The 25626-nt window shown below is 48.8% G+C and overlaps 2 protein-coding genes, 2 long non-coding RNA genes and 1 pseudogene across 6 annotated transcripts; 2 read left to right on the top strand and 3 right to left on the bottom strand.

The window, feature by feature from the left end:
• Positions 1 to 13: 13 nt before the first annotated feature.
• LOC117190408 lies at positions 14 to 3466 on the bottom strand (annotated as a pseudogene).
• Positions 3467 to 4072: 606 nt separating this feature from the next.
• LOC117189708 (condensin complex subunit 3-like) lies at positions 4073 to 5506 on the top strand. 2 transcript variants are annotated; one of them, XM_033394798.1, is made up of 3 exons: positions 4081 to 4565; positions 4662 to 4838; positions 4905 to 5506. In XM_033394798.1, the coding sequence occupies exons 1-3, from the start codon at positions 4305 to 4307 to the stop codon at positions 5484 to 5486; spliced, it is 1020 nt and encodes a 339-aa protein (XP_033250689.1). In that variant the 5' UTR covers positions 4081 to 4304; the 3' UTR covers positions 5487 to 5506. The 2 variants fall into 2 exon arrangements, with proteins under 2 accessions (XP_033250690.1, XP_033250689.1); XM_033394799.1 differs by lacking the exon at positions 4662 to 4838 and having other exon boundaries at positions 4073 to 4565.
• On the top strand, positions 5481 to 6211 carry LOC117189712 (condensin complex subunit 3-like). The gene is made up of 2 exons (XM_033394804.1): positions 5481 to 5696; positions 5755 to 6211. The coding sequence occupies exons 1-2, from the start codon at positions 5518 to 5520 to the stop codon at positions 6197 to 6199; spliced, it is 624 nt and encodes a 207-aa protein (XP_033250695.1). The 5' UTR covers positions 5481 to 5517; the 3' UTR covers positions 6200 to 6211.
• A 2151-nt stretch (positions 6212 to 8362) lies between these two features.
• Positions 8363 to 25133, bottom strand: LOC117189713. 2 transcript variants are annotated; one of them, XR_004473508.1, is made up of 2 exons: positions 24919 to 25133; positions 8363 to 8535 (listed from the first exon to the last, which is right to left on the bottom strand). It is a non-coding gene; the product is annotated as an uncharacterized LOC117189713 (long non-coding RNA). The 2 variants fall into 2 exon arrangements; XR_004473507.1 differs by having other exon boundaries at positions 8363 to 8516.
• Positions 10574 to 18655, bottom strand: LOC117189714. Its single transcript, XR_004473509.1, has 2 exons — positions 18447 to 18655; positions 10574 to 10640 (listed from the first exon to the last, which is right to left on the bottom strand). It is a non-coding gene; the product is annotated as an uncharacterized LOC117189714 (long non-coding RNA).
• Positions 25134 to 25626: the final 493 nt, after the last annotated feature.

Here is a 25626-nt window from a genome sequence, read left to right as displayed (position 1 = left end):
TTCTCTTCTGCGGCTGCTGGTGAACAAGGTCACATCGCTCCAAGGAGCACACACACTCACCATTGTTGACGCAGGCCGTAAACACAATGGACGAGATGGTCAGGAGGAAGTAGGCGAGCGTGAGGAGCACTCGGCACATGGTTCAAGCCACCAGCTTCTATTTAATCTACGCTGGTGTTCCAAATGCTCCGCCAACAGTCGCTTGCATGTTTGTTGATATTTTATCGATATATCGATATGGGACCTTATATTATAAGGATGTGCCATTTCATACATCAAACGTATCGCAGAAAACTAAATCCCAGGTTATCTGGCTCATTATGAGCCAGCCAGGAGAGCAACGCTTTGCATGTGTTTTATTTTCGGTGCGATATTTTTTTCGACGATTAGATTAATAGAAATATCTAGACTGTAAGTGCTTACCAAATCACAGACCCAATTGCCTATTATATTCCAAGAAGGAAGAGTACGCAAATATTTCACCGCTCCTTATTATTATTATTCCGATATATCGATATATTAATGTTTTAAAATTGATACATTCGATATGGCAATATTAAAATTTATAAAATTTGATTTATCGATGTACGATATTTTTTAAAAATTACAATCCCAGTCGCTTGCGCAGTGGACTGTGGATAGGACTAGCTGAGACCAAAACCACTGCTTCTTTGGCCCCTTTAATAAACTCGATTACAAGCCCATTCGATAAATGGTGCGACAGGAAATTTTGAAATGGAAGCTGGAAAAAGGATTAAATAAAAAAATCTCAGTGATCAATAGAGGCGCAGATACTGCAGTGCCTGGCGACTCTGCATCGGATACAGGTCGCCTACGTTGTACATGAGATCGACGACGTGGGTGGGGCGCAGCATGCGCCAGGGCATAAACTGGAGGGTCTTCTTGTCGCAGTGAACATCCTTGTCGATCTCCAGCGGCATCGGCACCTCGTTGTACAGCATCCGGCCGTCGACACTGCGCTCCAGGGTGCAGGGCAGGCCGATCTGATCGGCCAGGGCCTTGAAGAGGATGGCGCGCTCAAACTGGCAGCCACTGTGCACCATGCCCAGGGGTATGAAGTTAGTGTGGTAGACGTAGCGCAGTTCCTGAAGGTGGCATCGCACCGCGTGGCGGGAACACTCCTCCGTCGAGTTGAGGTCGAGGATCTTGAGGTTATCGTTCATCACATTGTGCACGACTTCGGCAATGATCTTGATGCGCTTGGCCACGTTATCAAAATCGATGGCGCTGCGCACCTTTGGCGGCTTCTCCACCAGGCCGTGCATCTGTGAATCATCAGATGGGACATGGTTAGCAGCTTATTAAGGATTAGATGGGATAGACCCACCATCAGAGTTTGATTAAGCGTCTCCAGATATTTGGGTAGATGGGGATGGGCAGGACGCTTGCAGTAGCACCAGGTATGATCACCGGCACCATCGGACATCGGAAGGCAGAACGACGGAACTCTCATCAGATCCGCCTCATCCGCCTCCAATCGGTCAAAATTGACCACCAGAACGGCCTCCAGAGAGCAATCGTTGCGTAGAATGTCCTGGAGAGTGCGGAAGTCGTCAAACTTTTTTCTGGACACATAAAAGTCCTTGCCGGCAGTAATGTCGGTGAAGGTTAGGCAGTTTCTAATGCAGAACTTCATCGTGGGGCACTTAGAGAGGATGCTCTCGATGGCCGGTCCCCAGGTGGACACGCAGAAGGCGTGTTTCTGGAACAGCATCAGGCTAAGATCGGGATTGGGATAGGAATATATAATGCAGGGGGGGTGAGAGTAGTTGGGAGCCGCTTACACTTCCAGAATGCCGCGATCTATGTAGGCGTCGATGAATTCGCTAAAGCGCGTGGTCTGCAGAATGAAGTTGGTTACAGCCGTCTTGACCAGATTAGAGAGCGACTTCAGAGCCCGCTTGATGGAGGACACAATGTAGTTCTCAAGCAGCACCTCACGAACATCCTGCTTATCGACGATGGTGCACAGGCAACGGAAGATGTTGTTCACGAGAATGGAATGGGCATAGGAGCGCTGTGGAAGTGGGTGAAAAATGCGTTATAGATGCCAAGACACCACAGAATGAGAGTGCTTCCTGAGACTGCCATTACCATCAAAAGTTGAGCAATTTGCTCGGTGAGCGGACGATGCTGGCCCAGGACTGTTCGGTACTCCTCGTTCTGGGCCAAACTCTCGACGATTACCAGCAGAGAGAGGATCAAATCAATGGAGAGAGTAGGCAGGCCCTGCTGAATGGTGGTGGTGAGGACGCCTGGAATGTCCAAGTCCGTCAGCTCTCCAGCCGTGTCGCGATAGGCTCCGGTCAGGAGGCGATTGATAAACTCGGCTGCCTGCTCCCGGGTCTTGATGATCACCTCCGGGGACTGGAAAATGGACACTAGCTTCTGCAGCCCCCTCATCAAACTCGGTCACAATTCGACGCAGTGCGTCCGGATTATCGGCCATGTGGTTGAGCCCGAGGATCACGAACGTGGCCGGTGCCGGGTCGTTCTCCATGAGGCAGCCGAGGAACATGTCCGTGATCTCGGACAGTGTGCATCCTCACCAGATACTGCACGTACTTCGCAGTTTCCGCGAAGATGGATATGATGGTGCAGCGCAGCTCAAGGGACAGGATATCGATTTGGTCCTTCAGGTGCTCGACAATAAGGTCGAAGAGGTTATGCTCGAAGAACAGCTTGGTCATCTTCTCGGACCGGAGAGCCGTGGCCAGCACCTCAATGATCTCGACCGCATCCGGTCCTTGCAGATCTTCGCAAAATTCTTTGACCAGCTGCTCCAGGACATGGAAGCAGCGATGCAGCGGCTCAAACACACTCTGGTCGCGGGTGCCCACCAGGAGGGTCTTCAAGACTTTCAGGGCCGCAAGCCGAATCTCCCGGCCTCGATGGAGCTATGAATGGTGTCGGGATTCTCGGAGGTGGCAATCACTGCCTTGAACTTCTGCAAGAGCTCAAAGTTCTCCACAATTCCCTGGGCCACTTTGGGATCACGCAGGCACATGTTTAGCAGGTGCGAGAGATATTCTATGCAGAAATCGTCAGTTTCCTGCAGGTAGAAACTATAGGCCACCTCCAGGATGCCTTCAGTCGTCTCGGGCTCGAGCGTGTTCATGTCCGTGTTGTCCATTAAGGCGTTCATGAGGTACAAGGCGAAGCGTCGGATGATAACGTTCTCCGAATCAATGAAGATTTTCTTCTCCAGCAGCACTTCCAGCATTTTATGCTCCTTCAGCTCCAGTACATTCTAGTCCTGGCGCCGCGTAAAGTCCATTATGTGACTGAAGACGGTCAACAGGACGTATTCCTCCTTGGAGCTGAGCAGCAGCAGCGCCGTGTCCAAAGTCTTGACGAGGACATTAACCTCGGTGAATGACTTCTCCTCGGACTTTGTGCGGTCCGGGTAAATGGAGCAAGCTTCGTAAACTTTCTTCGTTACTGTTTAAGATGCCAAGCTTTTTTGGCACCTATGTGTTTCAAAAATGAAAAGAGATTTTGGGTTAAACTTTATAATTCGTATTTAATCTTGGTGGCTTAGCGGAAGCCGATTGCTTGCTATTGCCAGATAAACTTTATGCGAGATCGATATGCAACCAATGCGCAGAGGGGTTAGCATAGAACTAAACTATAGACGACGGCGTTAGATCAAAGTGATTGCCGAAGTGGCGGCAGCAGATCAAAGTAGTTGCCGAAGTGGCGGCGGCAGAGAGCCCCTTTAGCGGGAGAGCGCAGCAGCTCTGCAGAACGTCAACGTTTTACAACATAGGCGGCTCTCTCTGCTCATACAATAATAATGTTAAAGTTACGGTTATTCTTCAGCGGCTGGCCCGAACAGTTACTTTAGACATTTTTGTTGAATATTTTGCTGCCGTGTTGTAACGAAATTTGTTTGTGTACTACATTTTTCTCTCAGATCACTTTCTTTCTTTCATTTTTAAACAGTATCATTAGAAAGTAAACAAAAGTATAAATTGAAATACCCATTTTTTGTTAATTTTTTAAAATTCACAAGCGACGAGGTTGGAAAGAGGAATCAGATTAACGATACGATATGTATCGATATATATGTAACATCCCTAGCATCAGTCTAAAATGCACTAATATTACCGCACGCGTAGCGTTCTTTTTGAAATTAACAAGCGAATGGGGGTGAAAAAGAAGAATGAGCAACAACGCTACGCTTGTTTGTGTTCCATCGTACACTCACGAAAATTTTACAAATTGTACAGTATAAAGTAATCGAGCAGTATTTAGTTAGTAAAAGCAAAACAAATCACGAAATGCCCAAACCAAAGGCAAAAGCGAAGCCAAAATCCAAAGCGGCGGCAGCAGCCGCATCAAAAAGGGAGGCGACCAAGAACAACAATGCCGTTTCGGCCGAAAAGGAAAACGAAATGGAGATCAGTGATCCGACCTCCGTTCCCATCCGGGAACAATGCAGAGGAGGCGCGGAATCCATGTACACAATAATGCGTCACGCGGAACTCAAGGAGTCACTCCACAAGCGCTACGAAAAGGAGCTGCAGCAACTGTACTCGAGGGTAAGGAACAGCGTCACTGGGACCCGCTGGCTAGCCAGCTGGCTCAGCCGATTAGAACTCGTCCAATCCAACTATGAATTGTCAATTGCCTTGCAGATGGGCCACCAAGAGTTTCTGAACACATTCATCAATGTGCTGAAGACTGTACTCGAGGCGGAGGAGAGCAACGAGAACGGTAACAAGGCCCTGTCCTTTTGCGCGAAATTCGTGACCAGCTTCGAGTCGGAGAAGACGCACCCCATGATGACTGAAACATTCCACTGGCTGTTGACTGTAAGGGTCTACTGTACTTTACCATTGAGATTCAATTGAATGCTTTTGTTTGTTTGTTTTTCCCAGACATATTCCAGCAGTCCGCACGTTCGCTATCGGATTTGCTACTTTGTGAATCTGATACTTGAGAAACTGGGACCCAATGCGGCACTCGACGACACGCAGTGCGACGAGATTCTCGAGACTATGCTGGAGCGCGTGAAGGACGTGTCGGCCGGTGTGCGCAAGCAAGCAGTCCTGGCCATGCAGTGTTTCCAGATTCCGGACAATCCCGTCGATCCAGTTGTCTGCGCCTATCAGTTCCATCTGTCTGCGGATCCCTTGTCCAGCGTGCGCCAGTGCATTATCACCTGCATGGGCCGCAACTACATCACGGTGCCCTACATACTGCAGCGTCTGTGGGACGTGGACGAGAAGGTGCGCCGCCATACGTACGTCAACATGTGCAACTATCCAGTGCGCGCCTACAGGGTGGCGCAGCGCCTGACCCTCCTGGAGCAAGGTCTGAACGACAGCTCGGCCAACGTTAAAAAGACGGTGGTAAACCTACCAACAGAACTATGTGGCTCTGATAGCGGCCCTCAAGCTGGACTCCAGCGAGGAGGAGCTGATGCGTTTCCGGAGCGTGACCAAGCAAATGTTGCGTGAAATCTTTGAGCAGACCGACAATCAGCAACTGATGGCACAACTGCCCCTCGGTGACGACTGTGAGCTGCATCGATGTGTACCGCTGGAATGTCTCAACGTGAAGCTGTTGCTCTATTGGCAGTGCCTCGGCGACTATCTGGAGAGCACGCAGGCGGACGAAAGCGACCAGGTGCTGCCCGAACTGAGTGTCTTCTGCACCTATGTGAACAAGTGAGTTGAATGAGACCCAAACGAAATCCAAACAGTAAGTGATTGCTATCCATTGTAGGTTCTGTGAGAGCCAGAAACCGGACATGGACAAGTTCGCCCAGATAGAGTTCCAGAACATGCTGCTCTCGCTGGTGGAAATCCTGGACTCGTACGACCTGGGCGACGAGATTGGGCGTAGCAATATGAAGACGTTGATCAAAAATCTATTGAAGGACTGTCTGCTCGACCACAAGATCGTCCGCGTGCTCGTGCGTTGCATGGAGAAGCTGATCACCGACCTCAATGACCGGATGAAGTTCTTTATTGAGATCATCTACGAGACGTGTGACCTTAATACCAAGCAGAATGAGCTAGTGCACGATCGCAATCTGATCAGTACGTTGCTGGACGACTTGGACACGCCCTCGAAGATGAAGATATCCTCGTTGAAGGTGAAGATCGGGGGGAGCTGGAGCCGTTACTGGGGATATAAGGAAGAGAATAGGATTAGTTATATGTATTAGTAAGGGAAAAGGGGATAAATAGGAGTGAAAATATTAGAAAACGTGGATTGGATTATGGAAATCGTGGAGCGTGGACGTCGAAATTTGAAATTTTGTGCTTAAAACAGAAAGTTTGAAGTGAGTACAGAAAAGGCGGGCGATAAGATAGGTTGTAATGCAGAAAATTTTACTAACAGCCGGCAAGGAATATAGCCACCAGAACCGGGCCAGAAGGTTTCCTGGAGAGGGACACTGGAGTTCGAGAAAGTCGACTGCAGAGAAGAAGACTGCCCAACGGAACCTGAGTGAGTTCGTTCCAGTTGCGCGTGTGTGAGCCAAGTTGGTTGGGTCGTGTGAAGGGGGAGGGTGAAAGAGGACGATTTAGCTGCCAGGGCGATTCTAGCCACACCGCACGATCGTTGCATCGCCTTCCAGTGCGTGCCACACGTTTGGTCTCATTCACCAAGTAACAACCCCGAAACCCTATTCACACACACACACACGCGCACACGTATACACGGACCTATGTATATAAATTTAGGGCTGACCGGCCACGGCCAGCGATCGCCCACGTCGTTTGAACTTAAAGAAAAAAAACATAATCCGCACTCCAAACACCGTTCCACATTAAATGTTATTTTGTTCCGTGTGTTGTCCTTTATTTAGTAATTAGTATTAGCTTAAACCGTTTAACGTAAAATCTTGGCCATTGAAAAAAAATATGTAAAAAAACCAACACCTTTCACGAACCTAAATCTGCGATCAGCTGTTCAGTGCCAGAAGATTACCCCTTAGTGGGTGACGCGGGGGTCCCATCAGTCCACCGTATTTGGTCGAGCGATTTGTGGAAAAATATTGTTTATGTTTATGTCCCGGGGACCCTTAACAAGAGCTCTTGGTAGGTTAAGTCTCCGTAGGGGCCCGAGTTAAATTAACTCACGTAAAACTAGATCCACTCATCTACACATATTCCATTACGTATGGGTGAGGGTATCCCTCTTGGTTGAACGAAATTTCAGCAGTTATTTCCTTGTTTGCCTTTGTGTCGAACGTTTTGGTGTTTCTTAGTGGTTAGTGATAATTTTGAGTATAGCTATTTATTAATGAGAAAGATGAAATTGTCAATTTACGATTATTAAAGCTTGGATATATATTGATGCATGATGCATTAAATTTAAAATAGAGGGAGGACGCGTGGCGTAAGCCATGGATTAGGCCAGCCGTTACCGTTCCAGCAGAGGGTGGCCAAAATGAACGTTGTGTTTGGTCACAGGTAGGGCGGGCGCGCGAAGTGATAAGACCCAAGCTTCACCCACTTGATAGCCGTCTGTTTATGATTTTCTTTGTTGTTGTTAGGTTGTTGTTAGTTTTGATGTCCCGAGAAGTAGTATGTCTCCTTTTTTGTCTACATTTGGCGGGCAAGGGGAACTACCCAGCCCTGGGGTCGACAGCTAGCCGGCATTGCCCTCTGGGAAACAAGCCAAGTGTAACAAATGGCGCCCAATTTATTTTCGAATTCGCATGCATCTGGACTGACGCAGGTTCGGGTGGTATTACAAGAAATGTCACTCGGGCTGGTAAAGGCAGATGAGGGGAATGAAAAAAATAATAAATTTAGTGGAGAAGAGGACAGCTCGCGAAGTGCAGTTTAGCTGTCCCGGCAGAAGTCGCTGCTGCAGGCTTAAGGTGAGCGTAAAGCTGGTCCTTAATGGCGCGGGGTGATTGATGCTAGGGATGGATAGACGGAGGCAGTTAACGGATATATAAAATATGTGATAGGGACTTACGAATTACAGTTGAACATTTTGTCGCTATTCGATGTCGCAAGTGAACGTAAGTCACTGCCGTTCAACAAAAAAATGGACAGGGAGTTTGCGACGGACACATTGCCTGGTGGACTGTGATATCGAATAAGTCTGTGATGGAATGTGATATTGGAATAAGTTAGAGTAAGTCATGTAGGTAAATGTTCATTGTAGTTTCGCACCTGTTTGTTTAAAACAAAGCCGCTTTCGGGTTTTTGAACCTGTTGTCTGTCTGCCGAGGGGTGGTGAGGAGTAGGTGGCCCGGGAGTCGTAAAGACAACCCGCGATGCATCTGTTGTCATGGCAGATCGGTATGATGGATGACAGGAACAAATCACAAGCAAAGTGAGCTCATGCACCGTGAGGCTTCTCGTTTATCGGCCATCGCTTAGAGCGATGACTAGAGTAGATGACAGGCCACACAAAGGTGGGGGTCGTAATTGTAGGATATCCGTAGGGCGACTGTCAAGTGTAGCGCAGAAACTGGAGCGGTTACTGGTCCCGGCTAGTCACGTGTCCCCCTCTTAATGAATCTTGTAAGAAGAAGAAGAACTGTTAGGAATTTTTGTTGTTAGGTTTTGTGTTGTGTTGAATGTGTTTGAAGTTTGAGTGTCTTAGGTGTCGATCGAATATACATGTATGTTATTATTTATTTATTCAAATATTTAATTGCATATATCTCGTTAACGGCGCTGGTTGGCGCAATATTTATATCGGTATTTATTTATTTATTTATCGGAGTATTTATTGGTCCGAAGCGTGGTGTTATTTATTCTTACAAGTTATTTCTTTGGGTATTTATTTCTTTATCTATATATATTATCTTAGTTTAGGAGTTTCCCTTTTTTTTTGTAATATTGGTGTTGCTTGGTGCAGATGCCACAAGAAGGGGGTAGTCGACAGTATCATACGCGATCACGCGTAAACAAAACAGTGAACCAGATAGGAGAAGTGTCAGGGGCGATGTTTGATCAAGATCGGGAGGAACTTGGAGCTGTGGGTGGGTTGCCAAGAACACCGGTCCAGGCCAGGTCAGAAGAATGGCCAATGTCCGATCCTACACCCACGCTTGCTTCCGAACTGGCATCAGCAGTCAACCGCAGCGGGAGGAGGTTCACCACGAGCAGGAGTATCGAGGAGCAATCCCGAAAAGGAAGTCGTCTAGCACGACTGATGCGCCGATTCCGCCACCAAAACCATTTTTGGCTCGCTCGGGGCGAGGTGGTATTGGTCCTGAACCGTCTTCAGGAGTAGGACCGACCGCATCCAGTGAGCAGCATCAACGGGGTGGTCATCAAGCGCGAAATTGGCGAAACCCGATAGCACTCAGACACTCGGGTCAGGGTCGTGGCGAGGGTAGGAGAGCTGGTGGGATTCCTCGAGAAGATCCGCATCCAAATCCCCCGGGTTATAGACCTTGGCCACGGTGGGGCCGAGTCGAAAAATGGGACGTGACGTTCGACGGAGACAGCAACAAAATGACAGTCGACGATTTTGTGTTCCGAATTGAATTCCTACAAGCCCAATGCCGCTGTCCGTGGGATGAAGTTCTAAAGGGATTTCATCACCTGGTTACAGGAAACGCGCGGGAATGGTACTGGCAGTACATCCGTGATCATGGCGGTGGTGTTTGGCAGGAACTAAGGGGCGACTTAATTGCTCGTTTCCGAGGCACGGCGTCCGAGTTCGACCGCATGAGAGAACTGCGAGAAAGAATGCAGCGGTCAAACGAGAGTGTGGAAGACTTTTTCCATGTCATGAGAAAGCTCGCGTCGAGGTTGGAGATGCCACCACCTGAAAAGGAGATGGTAAAAATCGTCAAAAAGGCACTCACAGATGAGATAGCGAGTTTCGTCTACGGCTTACGGGTTTATTCCTTAGACCAACTGCGGGATGAGTGCGTGGAAATAGAGGCACATCTGAAGAGGAAGGCTCGATCTTCGTGGCGAGGAGCACCCAAAGCCACAAACTATGGTCGCGGGCCGAATGCGAACGTCAGCGAGGTCGCGCAGGATCGGTCGATTGGCGATGAAGAGGCAGAGGTCATTGAGGAAGCGCAAGTGACACAGCGTGTTCCACAGAAGTTGATTTGCTGGAACTGCGGGCAGACCGATCATGGCTTTAGGGACTGTATGGCATCGGAGAGGCGAATTTTCTGCTACCGGTGTGGAAAGCCCGATGCATATTGTCCAACCTGTCCGAATTGCGCGGGAAACGTGAAGAGGGGTGCGATCCAAGCAGGCGAATCACGCTCACAGAAGGGGCCTGCGCAGAGAAAGTAGAAGAAAATAAAAATGAATTAGATAGACGTAAATTGCATGCTAGGTTAAGGAACTTATCATATGAAGAGCGCTTAAGAAATTATTTAGAAACCAGAAATAGAATATTTTCTGAACTACGAGTGGATGGTATGCGAGCACTGTCGGTGCGGGTGAGAAAGGCGAGATCCCGTTTTAAGCAAAGGCGAGCTATGAGGAGGCAGGTGATTGCTTCAGTAAAGCGTTGGTGCAAGAAAGACCCGAGAGTTTTCGCAGAAATCTCTATAATGGGCGAGTCCTTGCGAGGCCTGTTGGATTCAGGCGCTACACACAGCATGCTAGGGTGTAATGGTCAGGAATTCCTGGAGAAGCTGGGCGTGGAGGCTCGTCGATATTCTTCTATAGTGAAGGTAGCGAATGGGGAAGATCGCGCAATCGTTGGCCGAGTGGAATTACCGGTGAAATACAAGGGAGAGGTAAAAAGATTAACGTTTTTCGTATGCCCTTTCTTGGAACAGGAAATTTACTTTGGGGTAGACTTTTGGCGGGTATTCTCATTGGCTCCTGAGGTGATGGGAGAAGGTCCAGTAGGGGCATCTCACAGATTAGTGGAAGAAGTGCTGGCTGATCAAGTCGCTCACTATGTGGAAGGCCCGGAGAAGGAGATAGTGCAGGAAAAATGGGAGTTGTCAGAAGAGCAAAGGGCAGCCTTGGATCAGGTGAAGGCAGAGTTTCTGACTTTCGAAGCCGTAGGCCTGGGGAGGACGTCGAGAGAGACTCACAAAATTCAGTTGGTGGAGAAGGCCGAGCCTGTGAAGGATCGACATTACCCGCTGTCGCCAGCGATGCAGGAAGTGGTGTGTGGTGAGGTGGACAAAATGTTGGCTTTGGGAGTCATCGAGTACAGTGATAGTCCGTGGAGCAACCGTACCACCGTGGTGCGAAGGCCGGGCAAAAATCGTTTCTGTCTCGATGCCCGAAAGCTCAACAAAGTAACCATCAAGGACGCTTACCCACTTCCTAGCATCGAGGGGATTTTGTCGCGTCTCGATCAGACGATATATATCTCCAGCGTCGACTTAAAATTCGCTTTTTGGCAAATCGAGCTGGACGAGCAGAGTCGACCATATACGGCGTTCACGGTGCCGGGACGGCCTCTGTACCAGTTCCGTATGATGCCCTTTGGCCTCTGCAACGCCGCACAACGCCTATGTAGACTGGTCGATAAGGTGATTCCGGTTGAGATGCGTTCAAACGTCTATGCGTATCTCGACGACTTGCTGATTATAGCTGAGGACTGCCAAACGCACGTGAAGATTCTGCGACAGGTTGCCGAGCGTCTACGAGAAGCAAATTTAACGATAGGGCTGAGCAAATCTCATTTTTGCTATAAAAACATTAAATACCTGGGATTTATAGTGGGAGGAGGAGCGCTGAAGATGGATCCGGATCGTGTGTCGGCCATTTTGCGCATTCCCGAGCCGCGATCTGTTCGAGAATTGCGTAGTTTCCTGGGAACTGCGGGCTGGTACCGGCGCTTTATGAAAAACTATGCTGAGATGGCCGGTCCGCTCACAGACGCCCTGAAAAAGTCGGGAAATGGAAAGTTTAAATTGACGGAGGAGGCAAAACGATCCATGGGGGAGCTAAAAGCTGCACTCACCTCGGCACCAGTCCTGGTACACGCGGATTTCAAGAGGAACTTATAAATACAGTGCGACGCCTCACATTATGGAGTAGGAGCCGTACTCTTCCAAAGGGATGACGAGCAGAACGAGAGGCCCATAGCGTTTTTCTCTGCCAAACTGAATTGCCACCAAAAAAACTACTCGGTGACAGAGAAAGAGTGTCTGGCAGCCCTCATGGCGATCCTTAAGTTCCGTCCGTACGTAGAGCTTATGTCGTTTACAGTCATAACTGACCACGCCAGTCTCAAATGGCTCATGACCATGAAGAACCTGGATGGTCGCTTAGCTCGTTGGTCCCTTCAACTGCAGGCCTTCGATTTCGGCATAGAACACCGGAAAGGAGCGGACAATGTAGTGGCAGATACATTGTCACGCAGTATTGAAGAGCTGGAAGTGGATCCGAGTAGTATCCTGGGTTTTGAAACGGTGGAGTTTGAATCTGGAGAATATCAGGAGTTAAGGAAGGAAATAACAGAGAACCAAGACCGCTTACCTGATCTCCAGATTGTTGACGGCATGATATTCAAGCGCATGCGCTTTGAACGATTGGATGATCAACTGGAGGGCGCCGTCTGGATTGTGGGTTCCGAGTTCGCTGACGGCCGCGTTGATAGACAAAGCACATTCGGAAGAGAAGACAGCGCACGGAGGAATCGCGAAAACCTTGCACTTATTGCGTAGGCAGTTTTACTGGCCGAACATGGCGATAGAGGTGCGGGATTATATCCGACGGTGCACCGTGTGCAAGGAGTCGAAAGCGCCGAATTATCGGATGCAGGTCGGGATGGGGCAAGAAGTGGTCACTGAGCGCCCGTTCCAAAAACTTTATATTGATTTTTTGGGCGAATATCCGCGGTCAAAGAACGGTCAGGCGTGGATATTTATTGTAGTTGACCAGTTCTCTAAGTTCACATTCCTAAAGACCATGACCAAGGCCACAGCAAAGGAAGTTGTAAGATTCCTCGTTCACGAGGTGTTTTACAAGTTTGGAGTGCCGGAGATGATTCACTCGGACAATGGGGCTCAGTTCGTCTCGAAAACTTTTAAGGAGATGACCGATGCATTCGGAGTCACTCATATGAGGACGCCAGTGTATTCTCCGCAGAGTAACGCAGCCGAACGCGTGAATCGCACAGTACTCAGCGCGATTCGGGCGTATCTGGAAGACGATCACCGGGACTGGGCTGTGCATCTGCCGGAGATAGAACTGGCTATTAGGAACTCGGTTCACGAGGCAACAGGCGTAACACCATTCTTTGCAGTCTTCGGGCAGCAAATGTATTTGCATGGGTCATGCTACAAGCTGGCAAAGCGACTGCGGTCAATCGGCGAGCATGACATATCGCTGCTGGAGGGTCAGGACAAGCGACAACTCATCCAAGAGAGGATTCGCGCTAGTTTACATCAGGCATACGAGCGTAGTAGGGTAAGATACAACCAGCGAGCTCGGGTGTTTTACGCGAGGCCGGGACAAGAGGTATTCCGCCGAAATTTTGTCCTTAGTGACTTCGGAAAAGGCTTTAATGCCAAGTTCTCGCGCAAATTCATCCGATGCCGGGTAGTGAAGCCAGTAGGAGAGAACGCGTATGCTCTGGAGGACCTTAACGGCCGTCACATAGGAGTGTACCACGCCAAAGACCTGAGAATGTAGTGAGGTGTGGGTGTGGCCTACGTTGGGCGCGGCAGAAGAATGCAGGGCACGCCGGCGTGTGCTCAATAGTGTTCCGGAATCCGGTGGGCATGCCCACGCGTATGTTGTCCCTCCTGGGACTGACGACATACTCGTGGTGGTGTTCCAGTCCCACCTGAACGATAGGTGGCCAGTGCTGAGGGCGACGCGCCATCTAGCGGAAGTCCAGGGAGGCTCGATGGTGTATGGTGACATCGGGGGGAGCTGGAGCCGTTACTGGGGATATAAGGAAGAGAATAGGATTAGTTATATGTATTAGTAAGGGAAAAGGGGATAAAAAGGAGTGAAAATATTAGAAAACGTGGATTGGGTTATGGAAATCGTGGAGCGTGGACGGAGTAACGTCGAAATTTGAAATTTTGTGCTTAAAACAGAAAGTTTGAAGTGAGTACAGAAAAGGCGGGCGATAAAATAGGTTGTAATGCAGAAAATTTTACTAACAGCCGGCAAGGAATATAGCCACCAGAACCGGGCCAGAAGGTTTCCTGGAGAGGGACACTGGAGTTCGAGAAAGTCGACTGCAGAGAAGAAGACTGCCCAACGGAACCTGAGTGAGTTCGTTCCAGTTGCGCGTGTGTGAGCCAAGTAGCGCGGGACGTGTGAAGGGGGAGGGTGAAAGAGGACGATTTAGCTGCCAGGGCGATTCTAGCCACACCGCACGATCGTTGCATCGCCTTCCAGTGCGTGCCACACGTTTGGTCTCATTCACCAAGTAACAACCCCGAAACCCTATTCACACACACACACACGCGCACACGTATACACGGACCTATGTATATAAATTTAGGGCTGACCGGCCACGGCCAGCGATCGCCCACGTCGTTTGAACTTAAAGAAAAAAAACATAATCCGCACTCCAAACACCGTTCCACATTAAATGTTATTTTGTTCCGTGTGTTGTCCTTTATTTAGTAATTAGTATTAGCTTAAACCGTTTAACGTAAAATCTTGGCCATTGAAAAAAAATATGTAAAAACACCAACACCTTTCACGAACCTAAATCTGCGATCAGCTGTTCAGTGCCAGAAGATTAACCCTTAGTGGGTGACGCGGGGGTCCCATCAGTCCACCGTATTTGGTCGAGCGATTTGTGGAAAAATATTGTTTATTGTTTATGTCCCGGGGACCCTTAACAAGAGCTCTTGGTAGGTTAAGTCTCCGTAGGGGCCCGAGTTAAATTAACTCCCGTAAAACTGGATCCACTCATCTACACATATTCCATTACGTATGGGTGAGGGTATCCCTGTTGGTTGAACGAAATTTCAGCAGTTATTTCCTTGTTTGCCTTTGTGTCGAACGTTTTGGTGTTTCTTAGTGGTTAGTGATAATTTTGAGTATAGCTATTTATTAATGAGAAAGATGAAATTGTCAATTTACGATTATTAAAGCTTGGATATATATTGAAGCATGATGCATTAAATTTAAAATAGAGGGAGGACGCGTGGCGTAAGCCATGGATTAGGCCAGCCGTTACCGTTCCAGCAGAGGGTGGCCAAAATGAACGTTGTGTTTGGTCACAGGTAGGGCGGGCGCGCGAAGTGATAACACCCAAGCTTCACCCACTTGATAGCCGTCTGTTTATGATTTTCTTTGTTGTTGTTAGGTTGTTGTTAGTTTTGATGTCCCGAGAAGTGGTATGTCTCCTTTTTTGTCTACATTTGGCGGGCAAGGGGAACTACCCAGCCCTGGGGTCGACAGCTAGCCGGCATTGCCCTCTGGGAAACAAGCCAAGTGTAACAAATGGCGCCCAATTTATTTTCGAATTCGCATGCATCTGGACTGACGCAGGTTCGGGTGGTATTACAAGAAATGTCATTTGGGCTGGTAAAGGCAGATGAGGGGAATGAAAAAAAATAATAAATTTAGTGGAGAAGAGGACAGCTCGCGAAGTGCAGTTTAGCTGTCCCGGCAGAAGTCGCTGCTGCAGGCTTAAGGTGAGCGTAAAGCTGGTCCTTAATGGCGCGGGGTGATTGATGCTAGGGATGGATAGACGGAGGCAGTTAACGGATATATAAAATATGTGATAGGGACTTACGAATTGCAGTTGAACATTTTGTCGCTATTCGATGTCGCAAGTGAACGTAAGTCACTGCCGTTCAACAAAAAAATGGACAGGGAGTTTGCGACGGACACATTGCCTGGTGGACTGTGATATCGAATAAGTCTGTGATGGAATGTGATATTGGAATAAGTTAGAGTAAGTCATGTAGGTAAATGTTCATTGTAGTTTCACTCCTGTTTGTTTAAAACAAAGCCGCTTTCGTGTTTTTGAACCTGTTGTCTGTCTGCCGAGAGGTGGTGAGGATTAGGTGGCCCGGGAGTCGTAAAGACAACCCGCGATGCATCTGTTGTCATGGAAGATCGGTATGATGGATGACAGGAACAAATCACAAGCAAAGTGAGCTCATGCACCGTGAGGCTTCTCGTTTATCGGCCATCGCTTAGAGCGATGACTAGAGTAGATGACAGGCCACACAAAGGTGGTGTTCGTAATTGTAGGATATCCGTAGGGCGACTGTCAAGTGTAGCGCAGAAACTGGAGCGGTTACTGGTCCCGGCTAGTCACGTGTCCCCCTCTTAATGAATCTTGTAAGAAGAAGAAGAACTGTTAGGAATTTTTGTTGTTAGGTTTTGTGTTGTGTTGAGTTTGAGTGTCTTAGGTGTCGATCGAATATACATGTATGTTATTATTTATTTATTCAAATATTTAATTGCATATATCTCGTTAACGGCGCTGGTTGGCGCAATATTTATATCGGTATTTATTTATTTATTTATCGGAGTATTTATTGGTCCGAAGCGTGGTGTTATTTATTCTTACAAGTTATTTCTTTGGGTATTTATTTCTTTATTTATATATATTATCTTAGTTTAGGAGTTTCCCTTTTTTTTTGTAATATTGGTGTTGCTCGGTGCAGATGCCACAAGAAGGGGGTAGTCGACAGTATCATACGCGATCACGCGTAAACAAAACAGTGAACCAGATAGGAGAAGTGTCAGGGGCGATGTTTGATCAAGATCGGGAGGAACTTGGAGCTGTGGGTGGGTTGCCAAGAACACCGGTCCAGGCCAGGTCAGAAGAATGGCCAATGTCCTATCCTACACCCACGCTTGCTTCCGAACTGGCATCAGCAGTCAACCGCAGCGGGAGGAGGTTCACCACGAGCAGGAGTATCGAGGAGCAATCCCGAAAAGGAAGCCGTCTAGCACGACTGATGCGCCGATTCCGCCACCAAAACCATTTTTGGCTCGCTCGGGGCGAGGTGGTATTGGTCCTGAACCGTCTTCAGGAGTAGGACCGACCGCATCCAGTGAGCAGCATCAACGGGGTGGTCATCAAGCGCGAAATTGGCGAAACCCGATAGCACTCAGACACTCGGGTCAGGGTCGTGGCGAGGGTAGGAGAGCTGGTGGGATTCCTCGAGAAGATCCGCATCCAAATCCCCCGGGTTATAGACCTTGGCCACGGTGGGGCCGAGTCGAAAAATGGGACGTGACGTTTGACGGAGACAGCAACAAAATGACAGTCGACGATTTTGTGTTCCGAATTGAATTCCTACAAGCCCAATGCCGCTGACCGTGGGATGAAGTTCTAAAGGGATTTCATCACCTGGTTACAGGAAACGCGCGGGAATGGTACTGGCAGTACATCCGTGATCATGGCGGTGGTGTTTGGCAGGAACTAAGGGGCGACTTAATTGCTCGTTTCCGAGGCACGGCGTCCGAGTTCGACCGCATGAGAGAACTGCGAGAAAGAATGCAGCGGTCAAACGAGAGTGTGGAAGACTTTTTCCATGTCATGAGAAAGCTCGCGTCGAGGTTGGAGATGCCACCACCTGAAAAGGAGATGGTAAAAATCGTCAAAAAGGCACTCACAGATGAGATAGCGAGTTTCGTCTACGGCTTACGGGTTTATTCCTTAGACCAACTGCGGGATGAGTGCGTGGAAATAGAGGCACATCTGAAGAGGAAGGCTCGATCTTCGTGGCGAGGAGCACCCAAAGCCACAAACTATGGTCGCGGGCCGAATGCGAACGTCAGCGAGGTCGCGCAGGATCGGTCGATTGGCGATGAAGAGGCAGAGGTCATTGAGGAAGCGCAAGTGACACAGCGTGTTCCACAGAAGTTGATTTGCTGGAACTGCGGGCAGACCGATCATGGCTTTAGGGACTGTATGGCATCGGAGAGGCGAATTTTCTGCTACCGGTGTGGAAAGCCCGATGCATATTGTCCAACCTGTCCGAATTGCGCGGGAAACGTGAAGAGGGGTGCGATCCAAGCAGGCGAATCACGCTCACAGAAGGGGCCTGCGCAGAGAAAGTAGAAGAAAATAAAAATGAATTAGATAGACGTAAATTGCATGCTAGGTTAAGGAACTTATCATATGAAGAGCGCTTAAGAAATTATTTAGAAACCAGAAATAGAATATTTTCTGAACTACGAGTGGATGGTATGCGAGCACTGTCGGTGCGGGTGAGAAAGGCGAGATCCCGTTTTAAGCAAAGGCGAGCTATGAGGAGGCAGGTGATTGCTTCAGTAAAGCGTTGGTGCAAGAAAGACCCGAGAGTTTTCGCAGATATCTCTATAATGGGCGAGTCCGTGCGAGGCCTGTTGGATTCAGGCGCTACACACAGCATGCTAGGGTGTAATGGTCAGGAATTCCTGGAGAAGCTGGGCGTGGAGGCTCGTCGATATTCTTCTATAGTGAAGGTAGCGAATGGGGAAGATCGCGCAATCGTTGGCCGAGTGGAATTACCGGTGAAATACAAGGGAGAGGTAAAAAGATTAACGTTTTTCGTATGCCCTTTCTTGGAACAGGAAATTTACTTGGGGGTAGACTTTTGGCGGGTATTCTCATTGGCTCCTGAGGTGATGGGAGAAGGTCCAGTAGGGGCATCTCACAGATTAGTGGAAGAAGTGCTGGCTGATCAAGTCGCTCACTATGTGGAAGGCCCGGAGAATGAGATAGTGCAGGAAAAATGGGAGTTGTCAGAAGAGCAAAGGGCAGCCTTGGATCAGGTGAAGGCAGAGTTTCTGACTTTCGAAGCCGTAGGCCTGGGGAGGACGTCGAGAGAGACTCACAAAATTCAGTTGGTGGAGAAGGCCGAGCCTGTGAAGGATCGACATTACCCGCTGTCGCCAGCGATGCAGGAAGTGGTGTGTGGTGAGGTGGACAAAATGTTGGCTTTGGGAGTCATCGAGTACAGTGATAGTCCGTGGAGCAACCGTACCACCGTGGTGCGAAGGCCGGGCAAAAATCGTTTCTGTCTCGATGCCCGAAAGCTCAACAAAGTAACCATCAAGGACGCTTACCCACTTCCTAGCATCGAGGGGATTTTGTCGCGTCTCGATCAGACGATATATATCTCCAGCGTCGACTTAAAATTCGCTTTTTGGCAAATCGAGCTGGACGAGCAGAGTCGACCATATACGGCGTTCACGGTGCCGGGACGGCCTCTGTACCAGTTCCGTATGATGCCCTTTGGCCTCTGCAACGCCGCACAACGCCTATGTAGACTGGTCGATAAGGTGATTCCGGTTGAGATGCGTTCAAACGTCTATGCGTATCTCGACGACTTGCTGATTATAGCTGAGGACTTCCAAACGCACGTGAAGATTCTGCGACAGGTTGCCGAGCGTCTACGAGAAGCAAATTTAACGATAGGGCTGAGCAAATCTCATTTTTGCTATAAAAACATTAAATACCTGGGATTTATAGTGGGAGGAGGAGCGCTGAAGATGGATCCGGATCGTGTGTCGGCCATTTTGCGCATTCCCGAGCCGCGATCTGTTCGAGAATTGCGTAGTTTCCTGGGAACTGCGGGCTGGTACCGGCGCTTTATGAAAAACTATGCTGAGATGGCCGGTCCGCTCACAGACGCCCTGAAAAAGTCGGGAAATGGAAAGTTTAAATTGACGGAGGAGGCAAAACGAGCCATGGGGGAGCTAAAAGCTGCACTCACCTCGGCACCAGTCCTGGTACACGCGGATTTCAAGAGGAACTTATAAATACAGTGCGACGCCTCACATTATGGAGTAGGAGCCGTACTCTTCCAAAGGGATGACGAGCAGAACGAGAGGCCCATAGCGTTTTTCTCTGCCAAACTGAATTGCCACCAAAAAAACTACTCGGTGACAGAGAAAGAGTGTCTGGCAGCCCTCATGGCGATCCTTAAGTTCCGTCCGTACGTAGAGCTTATGCCGTTTACAGTCATAACTGACCACGCCAGTCTCAAATGGCTCATGACCATGAAGAACCTGGATGGTCGCTTAGCTCGTTGGTCCCTTCAACTGCAGGCCTTCGATTTCGGCATAGAACACCGGAAAGGAGCGGACAATGTAGTGGCAGATACATTGTCACGCAGTATTGAAGAGCTGAAAGTGGATCCGAGTAGTATCCTGGGTTTTGAAACGGTGGAGTTTGAATCTGGAGAATATCAGGAGTTAAGGAAGGAAATAACAGAGAACCAAGACCGCTTACCTGATCTCCAGATTGTTGACGGCATGATACTCAAGCGCATGCGCTTTGAACGATTGGATGATCAACTGGAGGGCGCCGTCTGGATTGTGGGTTCCGAGTTCGCTGACGGCCGCGTTGATAGACAAAGCACATTCGGAAGAGAAGACAGCGCACGGAGGAATCGCGAAAACCTTGCACTTATTGCGTAGGCAGTTTTACTGGCCGAACATGGCGATAGAGGTGCGGGATTATATCCGACGGTGCACCGTGTGCAAGGAGTCGAAAGCGCCGAATTATCGGATGCAGGTCGGGATGGGGCAAGAAGTGGTCACTGAGCGCCCGTTCCAAAAACTTTATATTGATTTTTTGGGCGAATATCCGCGGTCAAAGAACGGTCAGGCGTGGATATTTATTGTAGTTGACCAGTTCTCTAAGTTCACATTCCTAAAGACCATGACCAAGGCCACAGCAAAGGAAGTTGTAAGATTCCTCGTTCACGAGGTGTTTTTCAAGTTTGGAGTGCCGGAGATGATTCACTCGGTCAATGGGGCTCAGTTCGTCTCGAAAACTTTTAAGGAGATGACCGATGCATTCGGAGTCACTCATATGAGGACGCCAGTGTATTCTCCGCAGAGTAACGCAGCCGAACGCGTGAATCGCACAGTACTCAGCGCGATTCGGGCGTATCTGGAAGACGATCACCGGGACTGGGCTGTGCATCTGCCGGAGATAGAACTGGCTATTAGGAACTCGGTTCACGAGGCAACAGGCGTAACACCATTCTTTGCAGTCTTCGGGCAGCAAATGTATTTGCATGGGTCATGCTACAAGCTGGCAAAGCGACTGCGGTCAATCGGCGAGCATGACATATCGCTGCTGGAGGGTCAGGACAAGCGACAACTCATCCAAGAGAGGATTCGCGCTAGTTTACATCAGGCATACGAGCGTAGTAGGGTAAGATACAACCAGCGAGCTCGGGTGTTTTACGCGAGGCCGGGACAAGAGGTATTCCGCCGAAATTTTGTCCTTAGTGACTTCGGAAAAGGCTTTAATGCCAAGTTCTCGCGCAAATTCATCCGATGCCGGGTAGTGAAGCCAGTAGGAGAGAACGCGTATGCTCTGGAGGACCTTAACGGCCGTCACATAGGAGTGTACCACGCCAAAGACCTGAGAATGTAGTGAGGTGTGGGTGTGGCCTACGTTGGGCGCGGCAGAAGAATGCAGGGCACGCCGGCGTGTGCTCAATAGTGTTCCGGAATCCGGTGGGCATGCCCACGCGTATGTTGTCCCTCCTGGGACTGACGACATACTCGTGGTGGTGTTCCAGTCCCACCTGAACGATAGGTGGCCAGTGCTGAGGGCGACGCGCCATCTAGCGGAAGTCCAGGGAGGCTCGATGGTGTATGGTGACATCGGGGGGAGCTGGAGCCGTTACTGGGGATATAAGGAAGAGAATAGGATTAGTTATATGTATTAGTAAGGGAAAAGGGGATAAAAAGGAGTGAAAATATTAGAAAACGTGGATTGGGTTATGGAAATCGTGGAGCGTGGACGGAGTAACGTCGAAATTTGAAATTTTGTGCTTAAAACAGAAAGTTTGAAGTGAGTACAGAAAAGGCGGGCGATAAAATAGGTTGTAATGCAGAAAATTTTACTAACAGCCGGCAAGGAATATAGCCACCAGAACCGGGCCAGAAGGTTTCCTGGAGAGGGACACTGGAGTTCGAGAAAGTCGACTGCAGAGAAGAAGACTGCCCAACGGAACCTGAGTGAGTTCGTTCCAGTTGCGCGTGTGTGAGCCAAGTAGCGCGGGACGTGTGAAGGGGGAGGGTGAAAGAGGACGATTTAGCTGCCAGGGCGATTCTAGCCACACCGCACGATCGTTGCATCGCCTTCCAGTGCGTGCCACACGTTTGGTCTCATTCACCAAGTAACAACCCCGAAACCCTATTCACACACACACACACGCGCACACGTATACACGGACCTATGTATATAAATTTAGGGCTGACCGGCCACGGCCAGCGATCGCCCACGTCGTTTGAACTTAAAGAAAAAAAACATAATCCGCACTCCAAACACCGTTCCACATTAAATGTTATTTTGTTCCGTGTGTTGTCCTTTATTTAGTAATTAGTATTAGCTTAAACCGTTTAACGTAAAATCTTGGCCATTGAAAAAAAATATGTAAAAACACCAACACCTTTCACGAACCTAAATCTGCGATCAGCTGTTCAGTGCCAGAAGATTAACCCTTAGTGGGTGACGCGGGGGTCCCATCAGTCCACCGTATTTGGTCGAGCGATTTGTGGAAAAATATTGTTTATTGTTTATGTCCCGGGGACCCTTAACAAGAGCTCTTGGTAGGTTAAGTCTCCGTAGGGGCCCGAGTTAAATTAACTACCGTAAAACTGGATCCACTCATCTACACATATTCCATTACGTATGGGTGAGGGTATCCCTGTTGGTTGAACGAAATTTCAGCAGTTATTTCCTTGTTTGCCTTTGTGTCGAACGTTTTGGTGTTTCTTAGTGGTTAGTGATAATTTTGAGTATAGCTATTTATTAATGAGAAAGATGAAATTGTCAATTTACGATTATTAAAGCTTGGATATATATTGAAGCATGATGCATTAAATTTAAAATAGAGGGAGGACGCGTGGCGTAAGCCATGGATTAGGCCAGCCGTTACCGTTCCAGCAGAGGGTGGCCAAAATGAACGTTGTGTTTGGTCACAGGTAGGGCGGGCGCGCGAAGTGATAACACCCAAGCTTCACCCACTTGATAGCCGTCTGTTTATGATTTTCTTTGTTGTTGTTAGGTTGTTGTTAGTTTTGATGTCCCGAGAAGTAGTATGTCTCCTTTTTTGTCTACATTTGGCGGGCAAGGGGAACTACCCAGCCCTGGGGTCGACAGCTAGCCGGCATTGCCCTCTGGGAAACAAGCCAAGTGTAACAAATGGCGCCCAATTTATTTTCGAATTCGCATGCATCTGGACTGACGCAGGTTCGGGTGGTATTACAAGAAATGTCACTCGGGCTGGTAAAGGCAGATGAGGGGAATGAAAAAAAATAATAAATTTAGTGGAGAAGAGGACAGCTCGCGAAGTGCAGTTTAGCTGTCCCGGCAGAAGTCGCTGCTGCAGGCTTAAGGTGAGCGTAAAGCTGGTCCTTAATGGCGCGGGGTGATTGATGCTAGGGATGGATAGACGGAGGCAGTTAACGGATATATAAAATATGTGATAGGGACTTACGAATTACAGTTGAACATTTTGTCGCTATTCGATGTCGCAAGTGAACGTAAGTCACTGCCGTTCAACAAAAAAATGGACAGGGAGTTTGCGACGGACACATTGCCTGGTGGACTGTGATATCGAATAAGTCTGTGATGGAATGTGATATTGGAATAAGTTAGAGTAAGTCATGTAGGTAAATGTTCATTGTAGTTTCGCACCTGTTTGTTTAAAACAAAGCCGCTTTCGTGTTTTTGAACCTGTTGTCTGTCTGCCGAGAGGTGGTGAGGATTAGGTGGCCCGGGAGTCGTAAAGACAACCCGCGATGCATCTGTTGTCATGGAAGATCGGTATGATGGATGACAGGAACAAATCACAAGCAAAGTGAGCTCATGCACCGTGAGGCTTCTCGTTTATCGGCCATCGCTTAGAGCGATGACTAGAGTAGATGACAGGCCACACAAAGGTGGTGTTCGTAATTGTAGGATATCCGTAGGGCGACTGTCAAGTGTAGCGCAGAAACTGGAGCGGTTACTGGTCCCGGCTAGTCACGTGTCCCCCTCTTAATGAATCTTGTAAGAAGAAGAAGAACTGTTAGGAATTTTTGTTGTTAGGTTTTGTGTTGTGTTGAATGTGTTTGAAGTTTGAGTGTCTTAGGTGTCGATCGAATATACATGTATGTTATTATTTATTTATTCAAATATTTAATTGCATATATCTCGTTAACGGCGCTGGTTGGCGCAATATTTATATCGGTATTTATTTATTTATTTATCGGAGTATTTATTGGTCCGAAGCGTGGTGTTATTTATTCTTACAAGTTATTTCTTTGGGTATTTATTTCTTTATTTATATATATTATCTTAGTTTAGGAGTTTCCCTTTTTTTTTGTAATATTGGTGTTGCTCGGTGCAGATGCCACAAGAAGGGGGTAGTCGACAGTATCATACGCGATCACGCGTAAACAAAACAGTGAACCAGATAGGAGAAGTGTCAGGGGCGATGTTTGATCAAGATCGGGAGGAACTTGGAGCTGTGGGTGGGTTGCCAAGAACACCGGTCCAGGCCAGGTCAGAAGAATGGCCAATGTCCTATCCTACACCCACGCTTGCTTCCGAACTGGCATCAGCAGTCAACCGCAGCGGGAGGAGGTTCACCACGAGCAGGAGTATCGAGGAGCAATCCCGAAAAGGAAGCCGTCTAGCACGACTGATGCGCCGATTCCGCCACCAAAACCATTTTTGGCTCGCTCGGGGCGAGGTGGTATTGGTCCTGAACCGTCTTCAGGAGTAGGACCGACCGCATCCAGTGAGCAGCATCAACGGGGTGGGCATCAAGCGCGAAATTGGCGAAACCCGATAGCACTCAGACACTCGGGTCAGGGTCGTGGCGAGGGTAGGAGAGCTGGTGGGATTCCTCGAGAAGATCCGCATCCAAATCCCCCGGGTTATAGGCCTTGGCCACGGTGGGGCCGAGTCGAAAAATGGGACGTGACGTTCGACGGAGACAGCAACAAAATGACAGTCGAGGATTTTGTGTTCCGAATTGAATTCCTACAAGCCCAATGCCGCTGTCCGTGGGATGAAGTTCTAAAGGGATTTCATCACCTGGTTACAGGAAACGCGCGGGAATGGTACTGGCAGTACATCCGTGATCATGGCGGTGGTGTTTGGAAGGTACTAAGGGGCGACTTAATTGCTCGTTTCCGAGGCACGGCGTCCGAGTTCGACCGCATGAGAGAACTGCGAGAAAGAATGCAGCGGTCAAACGAGAGTGTGGAAGACTTTTTCCATGTCATGAGAAAGCTCGCGTCGAGGTTGGAGATGCCACCACCTGAAAAGGAGATGGTAAAAATCGTCAAAAAGGCACTCACAGATGAGATAGCGAGTTTCGTCTACGGCTTACGGGTTTATTCCTTAGACCAACTGCGGGATGAGTGCGTGGAAATAGAGGCACATCTGAAGAGGAAGGCTCGATCTTCGTGGCGAGGAGCACCCAAAGCCACAAACTATGGTCGCGGGCCGAATGCGAACGTCAGCGAGGTCGCGCAGGATCGGTCGATTGGCGATGAAGAGGCAGAGGTCATTGAGGAAGCGCAAGTGACACAGCGTGTTCCACAGAAGTTGATTTGCTGGAACTGCGGGCAGACCGATCATGGCTTTAGGGACTGTATGGCATCGGAGAGGCGAATTTTCTGCTACCGGTGTGGAAAGCCCGATGCATATTGTCCAACCTGTCCGAATTGCGCGGGAAACGTGTAGAGGGCTGCGATCCAAGCAGGCGAATCACGCTCACAGAAGGGGCCTGCGCAGAGA

Source organism: Drosophila miranda, assembly GCF_003369915.1.
Source record: "Drosophila miranda strain MSH22 chromosome Y unlocalized genomic scaffold, D.miranda_PacBio2.1 Contig_Y1_pilon, whole genome shotgun sequence".
NCBI classification, from domain to species: Eukaryota; Metazoa; Arthropoda; class Insecta; order Diptera; family Drosophilidae; genus Drosophila; species Drosophila miranda.
This window is presented reverse-complemented; position numbering and strand designations above follow the sequence as displayed.